The following is a 16,804-nucleotide window of genomic DNA, read 5'->3' on the forward strand; positions in this document are numbered from 1 at the left end:
TTATCATGTAGATATCTTTCCCTCTACAACAACCTGTAAACCATGGAAGAACTGGTGCTGATGATGATGAATGATAGACTAGATAAGGAATAGATAGATACTTTATTGATCTCTGAAGAGGGAAATTTTGGTATCACAGCAGCATGTAGAGGGAAGAAAATAGAATAAAAAGATACACATTATATACAATATAATAAGATAGAAATATTAAATTCTTAAATTAAATTAAATAAAAACTAAAACTGAAACAAAATAATAACCCTCCAAAAGAGACAATAATAATAATTTGTAAAAGGAGAAGAGGAAGAGCAGCAACATCACAGCAGTACAGGGTTATTATTGTCATTATTTAGCAAGGGATGATTTATTGTAAAGTGTTATTGCACTGGCCAGGAATGATCTCCTGTATCGGTCCTTGTGACAGCGGAGCTGAAGGAGGTGAATGTGCAAGGTGGTAAAAGTTAAGCGGTTGTATATTGTACTTTAAACCATTTTAACTTTAACTGAAATGTCTCTGAAATGTAATATCCTTTCCTGTTTTTGTCGTATAGAAAAAGCTGTAATGTGTAAATGTGACGTCAAATACATTTTTAAAACACCAGCTGTGTCTCTTGAGTTCTGGTGTAAAGTTTGTGATGAAGAACCAGCATGTTTCCCCAGGATTTACTGACATCTTTCCTTCACCTGCGCTCATCTGAAATGACGTCACGCATTAACGAAGCCACATCTCCCAACCATCGTATCGCTTAACGTTGCATTTAATGCACGCAAAGAGGCAGTGAAAACAAGGCCCGGGGACGTGCAGCGCTTCAGTGTCCTTTAGTGACCTCACATCCTGTTTTGTTTTTTTTCACCCCCCCCCCGCTCCCTTCTTGAGTGGACCGGTTTAGGACGGTCCGATCTCGGCCCCGCGTCGTTCCGGCTCGCGCCTTCTTCACACGTCAGATCCACGAGCGGGAGCGAGCGCGGGAGCGAGCGAGCGAGCGCGCGCGCGGACCAGCAGCGTTTCGTGCACTGATGGAGAAGAGTCGCCGGTAAGTTCGTTAAAAGGCGCTCAGTGACGCGGTGTTTACATCCCCGCGTCCCAGGAGGACTTTTCAAGTTTTGATCGCAGCCGAACAGCGACTAGTTTTATGAACATGTGACAAGCGATTCAAACTGCGAATGGAAAATGGCTCCTCATTCATTATCTAACGCTGATCCTGCGTGGAGATGTTTGACCTTTTTTTGCGGGGGTGTTTCTGTTTGTTTGCATTTAAGCTCGACAAACACAAACCAGTGGAGGGCAGAAGTACTTTCACCCCGAGGTCATGTGGCCGCGCGGGAGTTTAGAGTCTATGTAGATAACTTTGCACATCTGGAACTTCTTATGTAAACCTAAAAAAAAAAAAGGTTATGGCAAGTTGAATTGGGGACCAAGCCAAAGCGAGTCTGAAGTCCAGAGCTCCACTGCGACGTAGTTGCTTAGGATCCAGCCCGGGTGGCTTTGGCTCGATGTTTGGGCTCTTTGTCCGGCTGAGAAATAAATCTTATCCAAAGTCCTGGTTGGCCCGCCGACAGCAAAAGGACTTCAAACAGGATTTTTTTGTTTTTGTTTTACTGTCTTTACCTCTTGCAGTCTTCCAAGCCGCGCTGCAGTGATGCATCATAACCGCATGATGCAACCAGCCTGAATATAGAGGGTGATGATCATTATGAGAAGTGGAAAAAAGTTCAGCACTCTCATATCAGTTTGTGCCCTTTTGTCAATAACACTCAGATGTGTCCTAAAGTTGTGTCCTAAAATGCAGCCTACCTGCACTGCGTCCTTGTTCAACTCACAACAACACGTTGACAGGTTGGTTCTTAATGCACTCGAGCCAAAATGTGGCTGTAATTCATTCTCCAACAATAAAAGACAACCACATTGAGGCTTTAGAATGGAGTGTATGCTCATGTCAGGTTGTTGGCTCGTTATTCATCAATAAGATATGGATAATTGTGTTTTACACCTAGTAAGTGAATCATTGGTGGAACAAGGGAATACACGGCCATACAGGTATGAAGGGCAAGTTCAGACATATAGTGAAAGTGTGCAGCATGAAGGGTTGGCTCAAAGAAAAGAAAAAAACATTCCAACTTTTGGAAGCTCAGAACGTTTACATTTTCATGGTGGAGCAGAAGTTTTCATTCCAAAGTCACAAAACGTGTTTTTTAGTAAACAAAAGGGATTTTCCATTCACACTCTATTTTTCTTGGCAGTCGTTGTACATCTGACGCGATGAAGACGAGAGAGATGAAGATTATGAACCAGGGTCTGGAGGATGAGATGGTAAATAACACTTTCCCTGGGAACATTGCCCTTTTCTCTTGAATCCTCAAATGTCTACTTTTGTTATATCATTCGGTGTGGGATTTTCAGTCGGCGTGCTTATTACAATCATAATGACATTTTTGGAGGGAAATACAATCATACATTTAGATATTTTAAGCCTTTTGCCCTTTTGAAGACAAATTAATGTTGCTTTAAATACAATAAAAGATAATTTCTCCTCACGAGTAATGTCTTTAAAGCCTAACATAGCTGATGGAAACCAACAATACATTAATAAGCCGTACTTTTGCACTGGAACAGTTTCCTTCAATCCAATGAACATGAGTCAGTCTCACCTCTACCTCTTAAACATGTGCGCAGTCTGTGCTTTTATAACCCACTTTATCGATCCCAACCAGTTGACGGAAATGCTTATCGTATCATTATTATTATCAAATGATCAATAAATTGCCCCAGTTCAAGAGCTTCATATCAGCATATTGGTCCCGCTCCTCAGCGAGTCACCTGCGTTTGGGGCTGTGCAGGAGGTGTGGGGCTACCGGCCGTGTCTGTGGAAGAGGATCCTGGTGGGGGTCGGGTCTGTGTGCTCTGGGGGTCTCCTGCTGCTTCTGCTCTACTGGCTGCCCGAGTGGGGTGTGAAGGGCACCTGCACACACACCTCGCTGAGGGACGCACACACACTGCTGCTCAGGACCACGGTAGGAAGTCGCCCGAATTTATTTTATATCATTTTTTTTTCACACAATCGTTTTTCTCTGTAAGTTGTTTTAAAAAAAAAACCCAAAAAACAGGGGAAATATTAAAGTAAATTCAGGATTTGTAGATTGTTACCTGTTACATTCTATGACACACACACAACAAATTAACCGCCAAATTCTAAATTCTGCACGGTTTAACGCCCAAAGAAAAATGACATGCTCTGCAAACAGGATGAGTTCAAGCAGTGGTTTCGAGCCAAAGTGCATGTGATGTCCGGCCCGGGCGAGAGACCCTTTGACAGCTTGGATCTGCAGTCCACGACCCAAGTGGCGAACGGAGACCTCGGTGTCAGCACTACGCGCGAGGAGCATCATGGGAAATTAAGACAACCCGTTCAGGTGCCTCCATGCAGAATCATTCTGATGTATCATCCAGATCAGATATATATTCAGTGTCCCGACCCAGTTGGCTGGTTTTGAAACCTTAAGTGGTTTGACAGTCGATATCTGCACACATCTCTCTCACCCTCTTAGATCCACTACTTCACTCACCACAGCACCAAATACTACTGGAACGATGTGATGCAAAACTTTGAATTTTACAAGTAAGAGTCCAAAACAGAACAAAAATGCTTTTTTATTTGGAAATAGTTGGTCCTAGTTGGTCCAGCATGCATAATCAGTTTTGTTTTGTGCTGCTGGCTAATGTGTGTGACGTTTCTAGAGGCTTGGAGGATGTGAAGATGAGCTGTGTGAGCATCCACTCTGACCACAGCTCGGGACTTCCTAAAACCCTGCAGGACTACAGGTACAATGGGATCATATCCTACACATTGTTCATATACTAATTCAATTGCTTGCTGTCAACCAGAAAACAAGCATCCAATTAGAAACTGCCCTACAGGCATGTGATTAAAAATTTATTAAAATTACTTTTTTTTAAATTAGAAGGTTGTTTTTCGGGGAGAATGAGATTGCTGTTCGAGTGCCGTCTCTATTCAAGCTCCTCATAAAGGAAGTGAGTTCAGAGCTCCTTAAAATTCACACCTGACATTTCTTCCAGCATACAAACGCCATCAACGCTCGTCTTTGACACGTTTCTTCATCCCTTCATCCATCAGGTCTTGAATCCCTTCTACATCTTCCAGCTCTTCAGTGTCATTCTTTGGAGTGCCGAGGACTACTACTACTACGCCACCGCCATAGTGTTTATGTCCGTGATCTCAATAGCTACCTCACTCTACACCATTAAAAAGGTGAGTCACAGGAGAACTATCGCGTTCAGCTCATTGTGTGTCTGCGGGTGTTTTCCCACGATACTGTGTCTCTCTCGTTCCAGCAATACGTGATGCTGCACGACATGGTGGCAGCGCACAGCGTGGTCCGTGTTTCGGTTTGCAGAGAAAGTAAAGGCACGTTCTTCTATCAGGAGTAACTCACGTGCATGTTTTAATATTTTGATGTAGTACTGTGTTTACACATTAATCACATTATGGATCCCTAGCGGATCGCCGTGATTCACGAGTGTGTCTCATTTCCACCACCTCTGTCTTAACGTTGTTCCTAGATATCGAAGAGGCCATGTCAACAGACCTTGTGCCCGGTGACGTCATCATTATTCCAGCAAATGGGATGATCATGCCCTGCGACGCCGTGCTCACACATGGGACCTGCATTGTAAATGAGAGCATGTTGACAGGTCGTATATCCTTATACTTCTGATCTTAACCCAATGTGTACTTGTTAGCTTTTCTCTGAGCCTTTCGCTGCATCTCAAGATCTTCATCAGCAGACGGAGCTCACTCAGTTCTCATGGAGTTTTGCTGTTGAACGACCTGGGAAAAGCTAGCAAATGGACTTTGAGTTAAGATTTCTTTTGTCAAACTACTTTTTCGTCTTCACCGTCTTAACTTTGTTTGTTTTATTATGTAGACCCAACTTCTTTTTTTATTGTCTTAACAAAAGTGATTAATGTTTCTCATTGAAAGCTGCTCATCTTGCACTATTCATGCTACTCAGCTGATGTGTTTTAGTAGTTCCACTGCAAAGAGCACTAGTAATCATAATTACGCCCAAACTACGAATCCATGAAAGTAGACCAAAAAATAATTGAGTCATATTTTGTGGCAACTTTCATTATTTGGGTTGGTTCATTATTTTAATTGTGCGCAACGCCGCAGCTTTTGTAACGTTTTAACGTTGTTTTTGTTTGATTTTTTAAACCTCCGTTCATCTTCAGGAGAGAGCGTGCCGGTCACCAAGACAAGTCTGCCCACTTCAGGCGAGGAGGCGGCCAGGAGCTTCAACATGGAGGAGCATAAGAGACACATCCTGTTCTGTGGAACCCACGTCATCCAGACGCGCTTCTACGCTGGAGAGCTGGTGGAGGCGGTTGTGGTCAGAACAGGTGGGACACCTGTGGGAATTACCGCTCGCGGCCTTCATCGTGAAAGCAGCTTCGAATAATTAAGCTTCTCTCACTCGCCGCCGCAGGCTTCAGTACAGAGAAAGGCCAGCTGGTGCGCTCCATCCTTCACCCCAAACCCACCGACTTCAAGCTGTACCGCGATGCCTACCTGTTCTTGTTGTGTCTGGTGGGGGTGGCGGGCATCGGCTTCATCTACACCGTCATCCTGAGTGTCATGAACAAGGTGACCTCACATGTAGATGTTTCATTCGTGGTGCTGTCTCTCAAAGAGGCTTCGGGATTCGTCCCTCTGTAGAAATCTTTCTTTCGTTTCAGGTTCCAGCCAAAACCATCATCATCGAATCTTTGGACATCATCACCATCACCGTGCCGCCCGCTTTGCCGGCGGCCATGACGGCCGGCATCGTGTACGCGCAGCGTCGGCTTAGGCGCGTCGGCATCTTTTGCATCAGTCCTCAGAGAATCAATATGTGCGGTCAACTGAACCTGGTTTGCTTCGACAAGGTAGTCTGATCCAGCAAATGTAACTGTACTGTTATTTCTACGACTGCTTGACTTAAACTCAATAAATTACTGACTTATGCGTGAAAATTAGTTTTGAGGCATCCCAGATCTCCTCCAGTTGAAGTAGAAGGAAGAATGACTTCATTGTTTTACAAACGCGCAAAGACATAAATTAAGTCGTGATGTCCTGAGGCAGTGATTTGCATTTGACCTCAACACCATGCATAATGCTTATTAAATGATGGTAATGGTGTGGTATTCAAATACTTGGAAAGCTTGTTAATCTAAAATGTGACTAATATATCTAAAAAGAAAGCTTCTAATAGCTTGAAACATTCCTTTCGTTATATCATTGATTCAGCAGGGAGATACTTGTGGTTCTGCTGGTGCAAAAAGAACAAACCAAGAAGAGCTGATACATGATTCATTCTGGCAACCAATTATTTCTTATTCACTTTTTAAATGAATTAACTTTTAAACAAGCAAGTTGGCAGCATTGCTTTGACATTTTTCTGCTTTGTTAACAATAAACAACTTAATTTACTCATGTACTGAAAATGAGTTGCAGCCTTAAATCAAAGTTTGGTTTTTGAGTGTGCTTCTTTTCTTTTAAGAGGCTCACAGTATTTTAATTCCTTTTGACATGTGAAATAAACACATTACTTCATTACGTTTAGTAATAGATTTCTGTAACTCTAAGAATGTAGAGATATAATGATTGATTTGCTACTCTACTAAATGTCTGTTTCCTTTCAGACTGGTACTCTGACAGAAGACGGGTTGGACCTGTGGGGTGTTCAGACAGCTGAAGGTGGCAGGTAAACCTACAAGAGACACCTTTGAGATGTCTTTTTGTAAAAACATCTGTATGAGTAACCACAAAACGGGAATCAAACGTCCAGAGAGATTTATTCATGATGGAAAATTCAGCTGGATGTGTTTTGTCTTCAGTATTCTGACACATTATTTGTATTCAAGTCGTTTGCACACCACAGCGTTATATACTGTGAGACAGAGTTTTGAATAATGTCTGAACCATCGTAACCATCTCCTAAACATCTCTGTTTTACTCATTTAGGGTAGTTTTAATATTTTAATATTAGAAATGCTTTAAGGCTTCAATGTGATTTTTGTGTGAACTTGATGATTTGTCCCGTATTTGATGCGCTAGATTTGCCAAAAATGGTTATTCTTGTTATTCTACTTGGATTCAGCATCAGCCACTTGACGCTGATAGCAAATCAGCTATTATCCTTCTCTCCTGCTCTCCCCTTACAGATTTCTTCCCCCCGAGGCGGATCCAGCTAAAGAAAGTCTGGTTAACACTGTATTTGTGGCATGCATGGCCACCTGCCACTCACTGACCAAGATCGAGGGCGAGCTCTCCGGAGACCCTTTAGACCTCAAGATGTTCAGCGCCACCGGCTGGGTGAGCAAAGAATTTCAGTGTTTACACACAACGCGCTTAGTCACTGCCACCGCAAGCATCCTGGATGAATAATGCAGAACCACGCTCGCCGCCTTGGCAGAGGAAGCTCTCCTTGGCTCAAGTGGTTAGTGTCTGCTTCCGTGGACACTTCAACATGAAAAGCAGAGAATGCCTCGTCCTTTCAGCGGGAAAGGGTTAGTTACTAAGTCTGCCATCAACATCTTCTGATAGCATATGATTTTTTCTTTTTTTAGATCCTAGAGGAGCCCACTGAGGAAGAGACTGCACTCCACAACCCCATAATGCCCACAGTGGTGCGACCTCCAAAGCACAATCCTCTCACTCACAGCACGGTGCAGTCATTCTTCATCTCGTCATTTTGTGACCTATTTTTCTATAGCTGTAAAGATAATATGAAGTCATCTGACTTTAAATTCTGACATTAACTCTGTGTTTTTCCCCAGGAGCTCTCTGAATTACCAGTAAGTCTCCCCTTTTTTCATGAAAACCATAGAATTCTTGCAGCAGACAGGTTGACCTCTTTGAAAGTACCGTATTCACTGAGTTAGATGAATCGATTGATGCTACTCTCTGGTTCCTGTGAAATATGAAGCTACTGCCAGCAGCTGGTTAGCTTACCATAAGAACTGTGCTCTCATCCAACACTTCCTTTTACACTGAACATGTCTTTTTCTCCTCAGTCCTGTGAGATCGGCATCGTGCGTCAGTTCCCCTTCTCCTCCACCCTGCAGAGGATGAGTGTGGTGGTCAGAAGGCTGGGTGACAAACACATGCAGGCTTACCTGAAGGGAGCCCCGGAGGTTGTGGCCAATCTGTGCAAACAACACACAGGTTTGACACTTCCCCCCCCCTCTATAAACGTTTGGCTGGATATTTCCTCCCCACAAATAGAAAAATATATATATATACATATATATCCTTCGCATGCTGCACTTGTCTAATAAAGGCCAGGATGACATGGCCTCCGTCACTGTTCTCAGTGCCACACAGCTTCACAGAGACTCTGGAGACCTACACCAGACAGGGCTTCAGGGTTATTGCTCTGGCTCACCGACAGCTGGAGTCTAAACTCTCATGGCACAAAGTCCAGAGTCTCGGCAGGTAGGCCTCCGTCAACAGATAACACTGTGCACGTAGCTACTGGTAGAGACCCCGAATTACTGTTGAAAAGTCAGTGGTCAGGACATTCGGTTGGTGTGTCAGCTGTCTCTGAATCAAGCTTGACTCACAATGTTTTACTTGCAACAAACTGTAGCTTCATATATCATCATCATATCATAATACGATGCAAAAGCTTTAACTTTAGTACAAGGAGGCTAGACAGAGGCAAAATATACAAATAATTGTTTTCGGATAAAGTGATTGAAAAATCAATTTCATTACCTTTTTAGTGAACAAATAGTGTCTATGATTTATTGTTTATGATATTTGTTGCTTTTAGGGACCTGATAGAAACCAACATGGAGTTCATTGGTTTGATCATCATGCAGAACAAAATAAAAGAGGAGACCGCAGGGGTTCTACTTGAACTACGGCAAGCAAACATCCGCACTTTGATGGTCACAGGTAAATCATTTTACCCACTTTATTCACCAATTACTTGTTTTAATATTATATCATCATCGGATCGTCCGCCGATGTGCAAATAGCATCGTTCCTAATTTCAACATCAGTACGTTGTCTTTTCTCCCCCCTTTCTCTTTCTCTCACCCTCTCTTAGGTGACAACATGTTGACAGCGATATCTGTGGCTCGGGATTGCGGGATGGTCCGTGCAGACGAGAAGGTCATCATTGCAGATGCTGCGCCTCCGAAGGATTTTCACCCAGCTAGCATCACATGGCACTACACTGAGAACCCAGCTCAGACCCACCAGGACCATCAGGTGAGACGAAAGCCACTTTTCGATCAAGTCATGGTGATTGGTGCTTTGTGCCTCTCATCATTGCATAGTGTGTTACGTGGATTTACACTCTAATCCATAGCCTGCTGCGTGTATCATTCAGATAAGAGCACGGAAAAAAGGGGTCCAGTTGAATCCGTCACATGTCGTGCAGGATAATACGCAGTAATACATCATAGTTTGGTAGTTTTCTGGTCTTTCCAGTGGTTTTTCCTCATCATTTCATCTTCAGACGGTGGAGATCAACCTGGAGGACGCCGTATCGGAGAGAGTTACTCCGCAGGATCAGAACTATCACTTTGCTGTGACTGGCAAAGCCTTCGCTGTTATCACTGAGCACTTCCCCCAACTCGTCCAAAAGGTACAGGTTCATCTCCAGCGACACACACACACGTTTAGATTTTGTGGTCTACACTGGGGGCAGTTTTTTCTTTCTGTTTAACAACATTAATATCATCTACTTTACGGTAATTCTTTGCCTGTCCACACGGGGGCGCTGCAGCTCGTGCTCAGGGCCACGGTGTTCGCCCGCATGGCTCCGGACCAGAAGACGGAGCTGGTGGAAGTCTTGCAGAGCATTGAGTGAGTCTCTCGTTTGTCTGCGACTTGAGTTCAAATCTGTTTGGGGGCTTGATGTTCATCTGTTGAGGATCGTGTGATTAGGAAGAGTCATCGCTTCTGGCCAATGTAGAACTTTCACCCACCATTCTTATTCCAGCTACACTGTTGGGATGTGTGGTGACGGTGCCAATGACTGTGGAGTAAGTATTGATCATTTTTTTGGGTTATTTGCATGTGAGTTAATAGACGACAGCTTTGTGAACCAGCATAAATGTGTCTTATTACTAAAACTGTGGTGAAAAGTGATTTCTCTCTGTCTCAGGCTTTGAAGAGAGCTCATAGCGGGATCTCTCTGTCCGAGCTGGAGGCCTCTGTGGCTTCACCGTTCACCTCCACCACCTCAAACATCTCCTGTGTCCCCCACCTGATCAGGTAGAAACTCACTTCTGAGAGGAGATCATACAGATTACAGTGTTCTGCTGTACACTGATACTACGGGTCATGAACATCTAGTGTGATGATGTAGGTACAGTTACACACTCACCATTTATTGGATTGACAGTGGGATTTATTGAACAAAGTTAACACTTATTACTCTTACTTACTTATTACTCTTTTTAACCTTTTTCCATTCTCTAAATTAATTTTCTTTATAAGGGAGGGCCGAGCCGCCCTCATAACCTCATTCTGCGTGTTCAAGTTCATGGCTCTCTACAGCATCATCCAGTACCTCAGCGTCACTTTGCTCTACTCGGTAAACGTTGCCTTGATTTACCTTCAACTATACGGGAAAACGTTTTAAGAAAAGAAAGAAATACACATTTTGTTGCAGCATTTTTTTTTTCCTCTTTGAGAATGTATGTATATACATCATATATACATTATACATACATTATTATATATTTTTGATGTTTCCGGCATCACAATTCTGGGTTTCATGTATTTGGTGAGGTGATGTTTTACTATTGAAAGTCCTGCATTTGTTAGCTTGCCTGGTTAAAGACATTGAGTTACAGACACACGGCACACAGAAGGCAGTCCTGGGCAGAATAATGGAAAGGAAAATGTGACGTAAATTACATTCTGAAAGAGGCTGACGTCCGTGAGTCGGACAGATTGAATCGCTGTGGATCCCTTGCTGTGACTGTTTAACTTTTGATGTTGTAGATTCTCAGCAACTTGGGGGACTTCCAGTTCCTCTTCATTGACATCGCCATCATTCTCATCATTGCCTTCACAAGTGAGCAGCATACAGAATGTTTTTAATCCCTGTTTGTATTCATCAGCGTTGGACATAAAGTAACGGACGCTATTGACTCCCAGTATTAACGTGCAGTATCTTCTGACTTCAGTGAGTCTGAACCCGGCATGGAAGGAGCTGGTGAGGCAACGGCCGCCGTCCAGTCTGATCTCCGGTCGGCTGCTCTGCTCGGTTCTGACCCAGATCGTCACCTGCCTGGTCTTCCAGGTCCTGGCCTTCCTCTTGGTGCGGCAGCAGAGCTGGTATGAGACATGGACGCCTCAGTCAGAGTGAGTAACCCACCTTCAGCCAAACGACGAATAAGCAAACAACTGGTTGGCAAATGTGTGTAAAGTGTTTTGTCTTAGACTTTAAACTAAAAGGTTACATATTACTCTCCCTGCACACTTAATAAACTGTTGCCCACATCCCCAATAAAGAAAAACATCTAAACAAAATAATGATGATTGTCAGCCATTCTCCACATTATTATTATTATTATGTCAGTACAATACAATACAATTGAAAAAAAAGAGCAAAAGAAGTTAGCAAAACATCTTTTGACTCTTTTCCTTATGTCTGAATGTTTGCATTAACCATCTGCTGCTCTCCTCCTTTAGTGCCTGTAATGTTTCCAGATCCAGTCTTTCTCACAGCCCAAATGTAACAAGCCCCCATGACCACAAAAACATCAAAAACTACGAGAACACCACCCTCTTCTACGTCTCCTCCTTCCAGTATTTGGCTGTAGCCATCGTTTTCTCCAAAGGAAAGCCCTTCAGACAGCCGAGCTACAAGAACTGTAAGAACTGTTTGATCTTGATGCAGCAATACGTATGGAAAGAGATTATGGTTCAATTTGCCGGCCACATTTCGAGTATTTCAGTATTTCTTATAATGCAAACTGTAATTTTAATCTCAGTTTCACAAATAGTAGTTAATTCCAAGTCCTTCCCCCCCCAGGGCCGTTCATGCTGTCCTGCATCAGCCTGTACACCTTTGTCCTGCTCATCATGCTGTATCCTGTTCCTGCCATCGACAGCTTCCTGGAGGTAAACTTTAGTGTTTTTTTCTGCATTTTTGTTTATGGTTTACGTTGCGCTGCATCCTCTTAAAGACATGGAAAACCACCCGCCTGTAGAAACAGCGCAAACGTGACATTTTTAAAGAAGAGTGTAGCAAAGGCTGCTGGTAAGGCGCATGAAGTTGATGATGTGTGTGTGTGTGTGTGTGTGGGGTTTTGCATTCAGTGCTCTGTTCCCGCTGCTCTGCTTCCACTCAGATCGTGTGTGTTCCCCATGACTGGCGCGTTACACTGGTCATCATTGTCATAGTGAATGCGGCCGCGTCTTTCGTGCTGGAGGTACGCTTTAGAGACGCCGTGCGAGCTCAAAGTGAATTAGAATGCTGTGACTTTGCATGCTTTGATTTCTGTTTTCATTATTTCCTGCCTAATGACTGAAATCAATTAGCGGTGTTTGCAATTTATTCCTCCTTGCGCTTCTCTGGCTGTAACCCGATCCTTCACCACCAGCGTTTTCTGAAGTTGCCCCTGCGATCTCCTGTAGATTCTGATCCTTGACATCATCCTGGGGAGGCTAATTTTCAGATGCAATCAGGGGGGGAATCGCCCCACGCAGCCCCCCTCGGCTGGCGCGCCTCAGGTGGGGAAGCTTTTGACTTTGCTTTTGTTTTGGTATAAACTTTTAACTCTCCAAGACGGTTGCTTCATTTTTTCATCTGATTTCTTGCTACATGCTGTGAAAAATTAAAAAGAAAATCTAATAGAAAAGAGTATTACATGGTATTATCATTTTTCAGTATATTACCATTTCTTCTGATTTTTGTGATAATAATTTATTTTGGCTTTCCTGGAATCACTAATACAGAAACTTGTTACTGCAATGTAACAAAAAGGGATGAAAATACGCCCTTGATAATAATGCGATAAGCAGTGGTATATCTTTAATACATTTTCAACCAATTGCAATATATACATTTTTTCTTTAAATCATGTGTGTATATAATCAATACACTGTACCTGTCTGAGGTGCAGAGGTAACGTCGAGTCTTGAGCCTAGTTTCTCAATCTTTACGTGTTCCCAGGAGGCCAACGATCGCTGGGCCTCTTCCTTCCTCCTCTGGTTGTTCTGTCGGAGGAACAAGCCCCCAAGGGTCAGCTACACCCAGCTGGCCCTGGGCCTGAGGGACGCCGCCGACTGGCCTCCTAGACCCTCCGCTGTCACCTACGCCAGAGATCTGCAGTCCCACACGTCTGCCGCGCTCTGACCCCTCCGACCAGCAAACGGCCGCACAGACTAAACCCAAAACTTCGGCTGGATGCCGGGCGACCGATCCAGGAGGCTCCCTGAAGGTGGGGCCTCCAAACGCAAACAAATGGCCGACACAGTGAGCTGCTCGCGCAGGAAGTTCTCTTTTGTTGTGATTAACCTCATCAGAGTAGAGAAAGCCTCTGCACACCGGAGGCTTCTGTTCAAGGAATAGTCCAACGCGTCGGGCTCTTTTCTGTGATAAGACGGCGTCGTCAATCTTCTCAGCTCAACATTTGGGGATGTATCGCTAATTGCTTCATGATGACGGGAGCCTCACTAAACTGAATGTACTTTCTTAACAGTGGGATGCAAAAGTCAGAAATAACATTTAACATTGAGAATGGAATAAGAGTGTTAAATAAGCCCGTGATTTGTTACCAGCCGTGTCCGCAGCAAAGTCTATTGTTTTCTTCTTGTGTGTCATCGTGGTAAAATGTTTGGAATCTTTCTGAGTCAAAAGACGTGTCAGTCAGTGGCAGCCGTGATAAGAGCTGTTGGAATTGGAAAGTGCTTCAATGCTTCCTTTTTAAAATATAGTTAGTAGAAAACACTGCATTTACCAAATGAAGAAGATAAGGCCACCACACAATTCCTTTCAGCAGATAACATTGAAAGTAACGCAGCATCTAACAAGCATCGACAGTTATTTCCATACGGTCACAAACTGATGGGATTCATGTTGATGAATTTGAATAGACGGCTTCAATCCTTTTGCTTGATTTTGGAATTATTTAGTTTGGACATATACTAAATAAGTAAGAAAACCAATTAATAGGAGATTAAAGGAACAGTAAAGAAATTCTCATTTTTTTCTCTTTTTTTCCCCCAAATATTTTAACCTTGTAAGATAACTTTAGGCATTTATTGAGTACAGTAATAATTCGAGAAAATTACAGCTAATTTGGTAAAAAAAAAGATTTTATATAAGTAAGAGTATATTAAAAATAAGGATTCTTCCCACCCAAAAAACAAACAAAAAATTATTATTCTAAATAACTAGAAGAATAAAAAGGAAGAAAACTGTGCTTAATATAATTTATTGAACACCTAAAAAGACAAAATTAATCAAGTAGGAAAAGGAACTATTGAACCGATTAATTGATGTAGTAATTGTCAGTTTGTACTGTAAAAGCCAGCATTCTAAATAATGATAGATTTCATAGCGTAATTTTTTTGCCACACTTTTTTGTACACCCACTAGCAGTTTTGCCATAGCAGACCCAAGTCAGTCATCACCATGATGTCATTTAGTCAAAGCGGGTCTTCTTTTCCTAAATCCTCATGAATTATTTTTCACAATGTTCCATGGCTGTGTAGCGTTTTTCATTGAGGTTTAAGGAAAAGTGGTTCTGAATAGATGTAAACTTTTTGACTTTAGCCCTTCTATGTACTACTGCAATAGAAACTACCACAGAAGCCGCTTTAGGGACTTTAGGGCCGATCTTGTCGACGCGATGGCAAACATGCAAGAAGCAATCATAAAACTTAACATGTGTTGTGATCAGAACGAAGGTTCTAAGACAAAATTCTTCCTGTGGAAGAGGGAAGCAAAAACTAATGTCCCTTTTTAATTTGTATTGCTGCTGACAGTGTGTGTGTGTGTGTGTGTGTGTGTGTGTGTGTGTGTGTGTGAGTGTGTGAGTGCAACAAGTGCTAACAGGATAATCAAAACCATTTGGGTGTCTGTTGATTGCATTATGACATTTTTACACTTATTTCCTGAAAATATGACTTTTTATTTGCTATGACAAATAATTACAGCGTCTAACATCACTAAGGTCCTGTACATTACTGATACGGTTTTAATTAATCAAAGCGATAGACTGAATCATAATGACTCAATGAGACAATTGCTGCTGTGACAATTTTCTAACCTTTGATTTGTACATATTTTAATGTGACTATTTACAGATTTGTTTAGTACCATTTCAATTGTAACAAATGTGAAGAAATATGGGAATTAGTCACTTTTATCTTCTCTTTATTACCATAAGAAACATTTATTTTTGAAAACTGCAATCCAGTGTTTGTACTTACTTCTTATCTCAACAACATGTTTCAATGTCTGGCAACAAATTGGCAACGTGGCAACGTGTTTGCTCTGCAGAACTCCCGTTACATTTCTCAATAAATCTGTATATTAAGCCACTCTTGCGTGCTTCGTGGGGGGCTGACCCTGGTCACACTTTTTCAGCCAAGACTTACTGATCAATTATGGGCTTTCCCAGCCTCCTCGCTGCCGGGCATATGGGCGCCTTAAAGGCGCGAGAGTGGAGGAGAAAGAGGGGTATCATTTCATGTGGAGATCAGGGCCTACAGGCAGTGAATGGGTGGATTTAAGGGGGACGGTGAAAAGGGGAAGGGGGTTCTCGCTTGTCCCAAAAAGAAAAGAATCTCCCACAGATCAGGGAAGAGCCCTTTTTGGGAATATTCATGATGAGGATGAGGAGGCATCATGAATTCATGTGTGTCTCCCTGACTCGCACGGATCATCTTTTCAGTAAACACTGCTGTGCTCAGAGCCGGGATGTCTCGCTTTGCTTCCGTGTTTGCGATGTAGTTTGTTGGATAGTGTTGCCTCTCCACAAAGCAATATGGGTTTTTGTGTACTCTCTGCTGTATTCCCTTTGTGTCGTTTGAGCAGCAGATGGAGAGTGGTGGAGCGGACATAAAGAAGCTAAAACACACAGCCTTTCTTCCTCACAGCCAGCTACTCCCTCTAAAAGATTTTCTCAAGCTTGCGCTCAGACGTTTGCTATTTCAGACATTTTGGACTTCATCTCCTTTCTCTTTCACCCACACGTTGTTTTGTCTCAGTTGTGGACTTAGTCTTTGTTTCTAAACTGACAGCAGTCTGCGCCGAGTGATCGTATTGTGGGGTAATGGTCACTGTGACGCGCTTTGATGCATTTCAGGTGCTTTTTCAGCGCGTCTGGGACAACAAACCAACGCTCAGCCGCTCTGGAAGCAGCTGGACACTCATAAGGACCCCGTCTTGATCTGTGGTCGGGACACAAGGACAACCTGATGCTTACTTACGGTTGGCCTCATTTTGCAGAAGACACAAAGGCAACACGTTTGGCAAAAGGTCCGTGACCTACCAGACGGTCACAAAGACCTTCTCCTCCCTCCTGTCCCGTGAGCATGGGCTCCTTCTCCGGACCTTCACGGCGTCCCCGGACCCCTTCCTTTATCAGTCCTCCCAGGCCTCAATGGGCTCTGTGGTTGGTCAATAAATTCAGTGATTCAGGGGGTGGACAGATGCAGCCGTGTTAACGTTTGTTCACAGGCTTGTCGGAGGGACGGGCCCCACCCCGCAGCTCTTTGTCCCCCGTGGTCCCTCAACAGGTTAGAAGTCAATGGAGGGCCTTGTG

The 16,804-nt window shown here is 43.2% G+C and overlaps 1 protein-coding gene across 10 annotated transcripts; it reads left to right on the top strand.

Annotated features, from left to right (window-relative positions):
• The first annotated feature begins 872 nt into the window (after window positions 1-872).
• LOC120816220 (polyamine-transporting ATPase 13A3) lies at window positions 873-15,578 on the top strand. Of its 10 annotated transcripts, XM_078099112.1 has the most exons (34): window positions 873-1,034; window positions 2,242-2,311; window positions 2,839-3,012; window positions 3,244-3,411; window positions 3,547-3,617; window positions 3,737-3,820; window positions 3,961-4,030; window positions 4,134-4,268; window positions 4,352-4,424; window positions 4,580-4,711; window positions 5,252-5,419; window positions 5,506-5,663; window positions 5,756-5,944; window positions 6,701-6,762; window positions 7,223-7,373; window positions 7,628-7,726; window positions 7,838-7,855; window positions 8,075-8,225; window positions 8,375-8,495; window positions 8,836-8,960; window positions 9,115-9,278; window positions 9,529-9,657; window positions 9,799-9,878; window positions 10,015-10,057; window positions 10,180-10,289; window positions 10,515-10,611; window positions 11,025-11,097; window positions 11,210-11,238; window positions 11,326-11,387; window positions 11,718-11,899; window positions 12,061-12,149; window positions 12,380-12,460; window positions 12,666-12,761; window positions 13,204-15,578. In XM_078099112.1, exons 1-34 carry the CDS (start codon window positions 1,018-1,020, stop codon window positions 13,384-13,386), a joined length of 3,654 nt encoding a protein of 1,217 aa, XP_077955238.1. In that variant the 5' UTR covers window positions 873-1,017; the 3' UTR covers window positions 13,387-15,578. The 10 variants fall into 10 exon arrangements, 9 of the variants coding, with proteins under 9 accessions (XP_077955238.1, XP_077955234.1, XP_077955240.1 ...); XM_078099108.1 differs by having other exon boundaries at window positions 3,964-4,030; window positions 11,210-11,387; XR_013467116.1 differs by having other exon boundaries at window positions 874-1,034; window positions 11,210-11,387; window positions 12,348-12,460.
• The last annotated feature ends 1,226 nt before the right edge of the window (window positions 15,579-16,804 follow it).

This window comes from Gasterosteus aculeatus, chromosome 3 (assembly GCF_964276395.1).
Source record: "Gasterosteus aculeatus chromosome 3, fGasAcu3.hap1.1, whole genome shotgun sequence".
NCBI lineage: Eukaryota > Metazoa > Chordata > Actinopteri > Perciformes > Gasterosteidae > Gasterosteus > Gasterosteus aculeatus.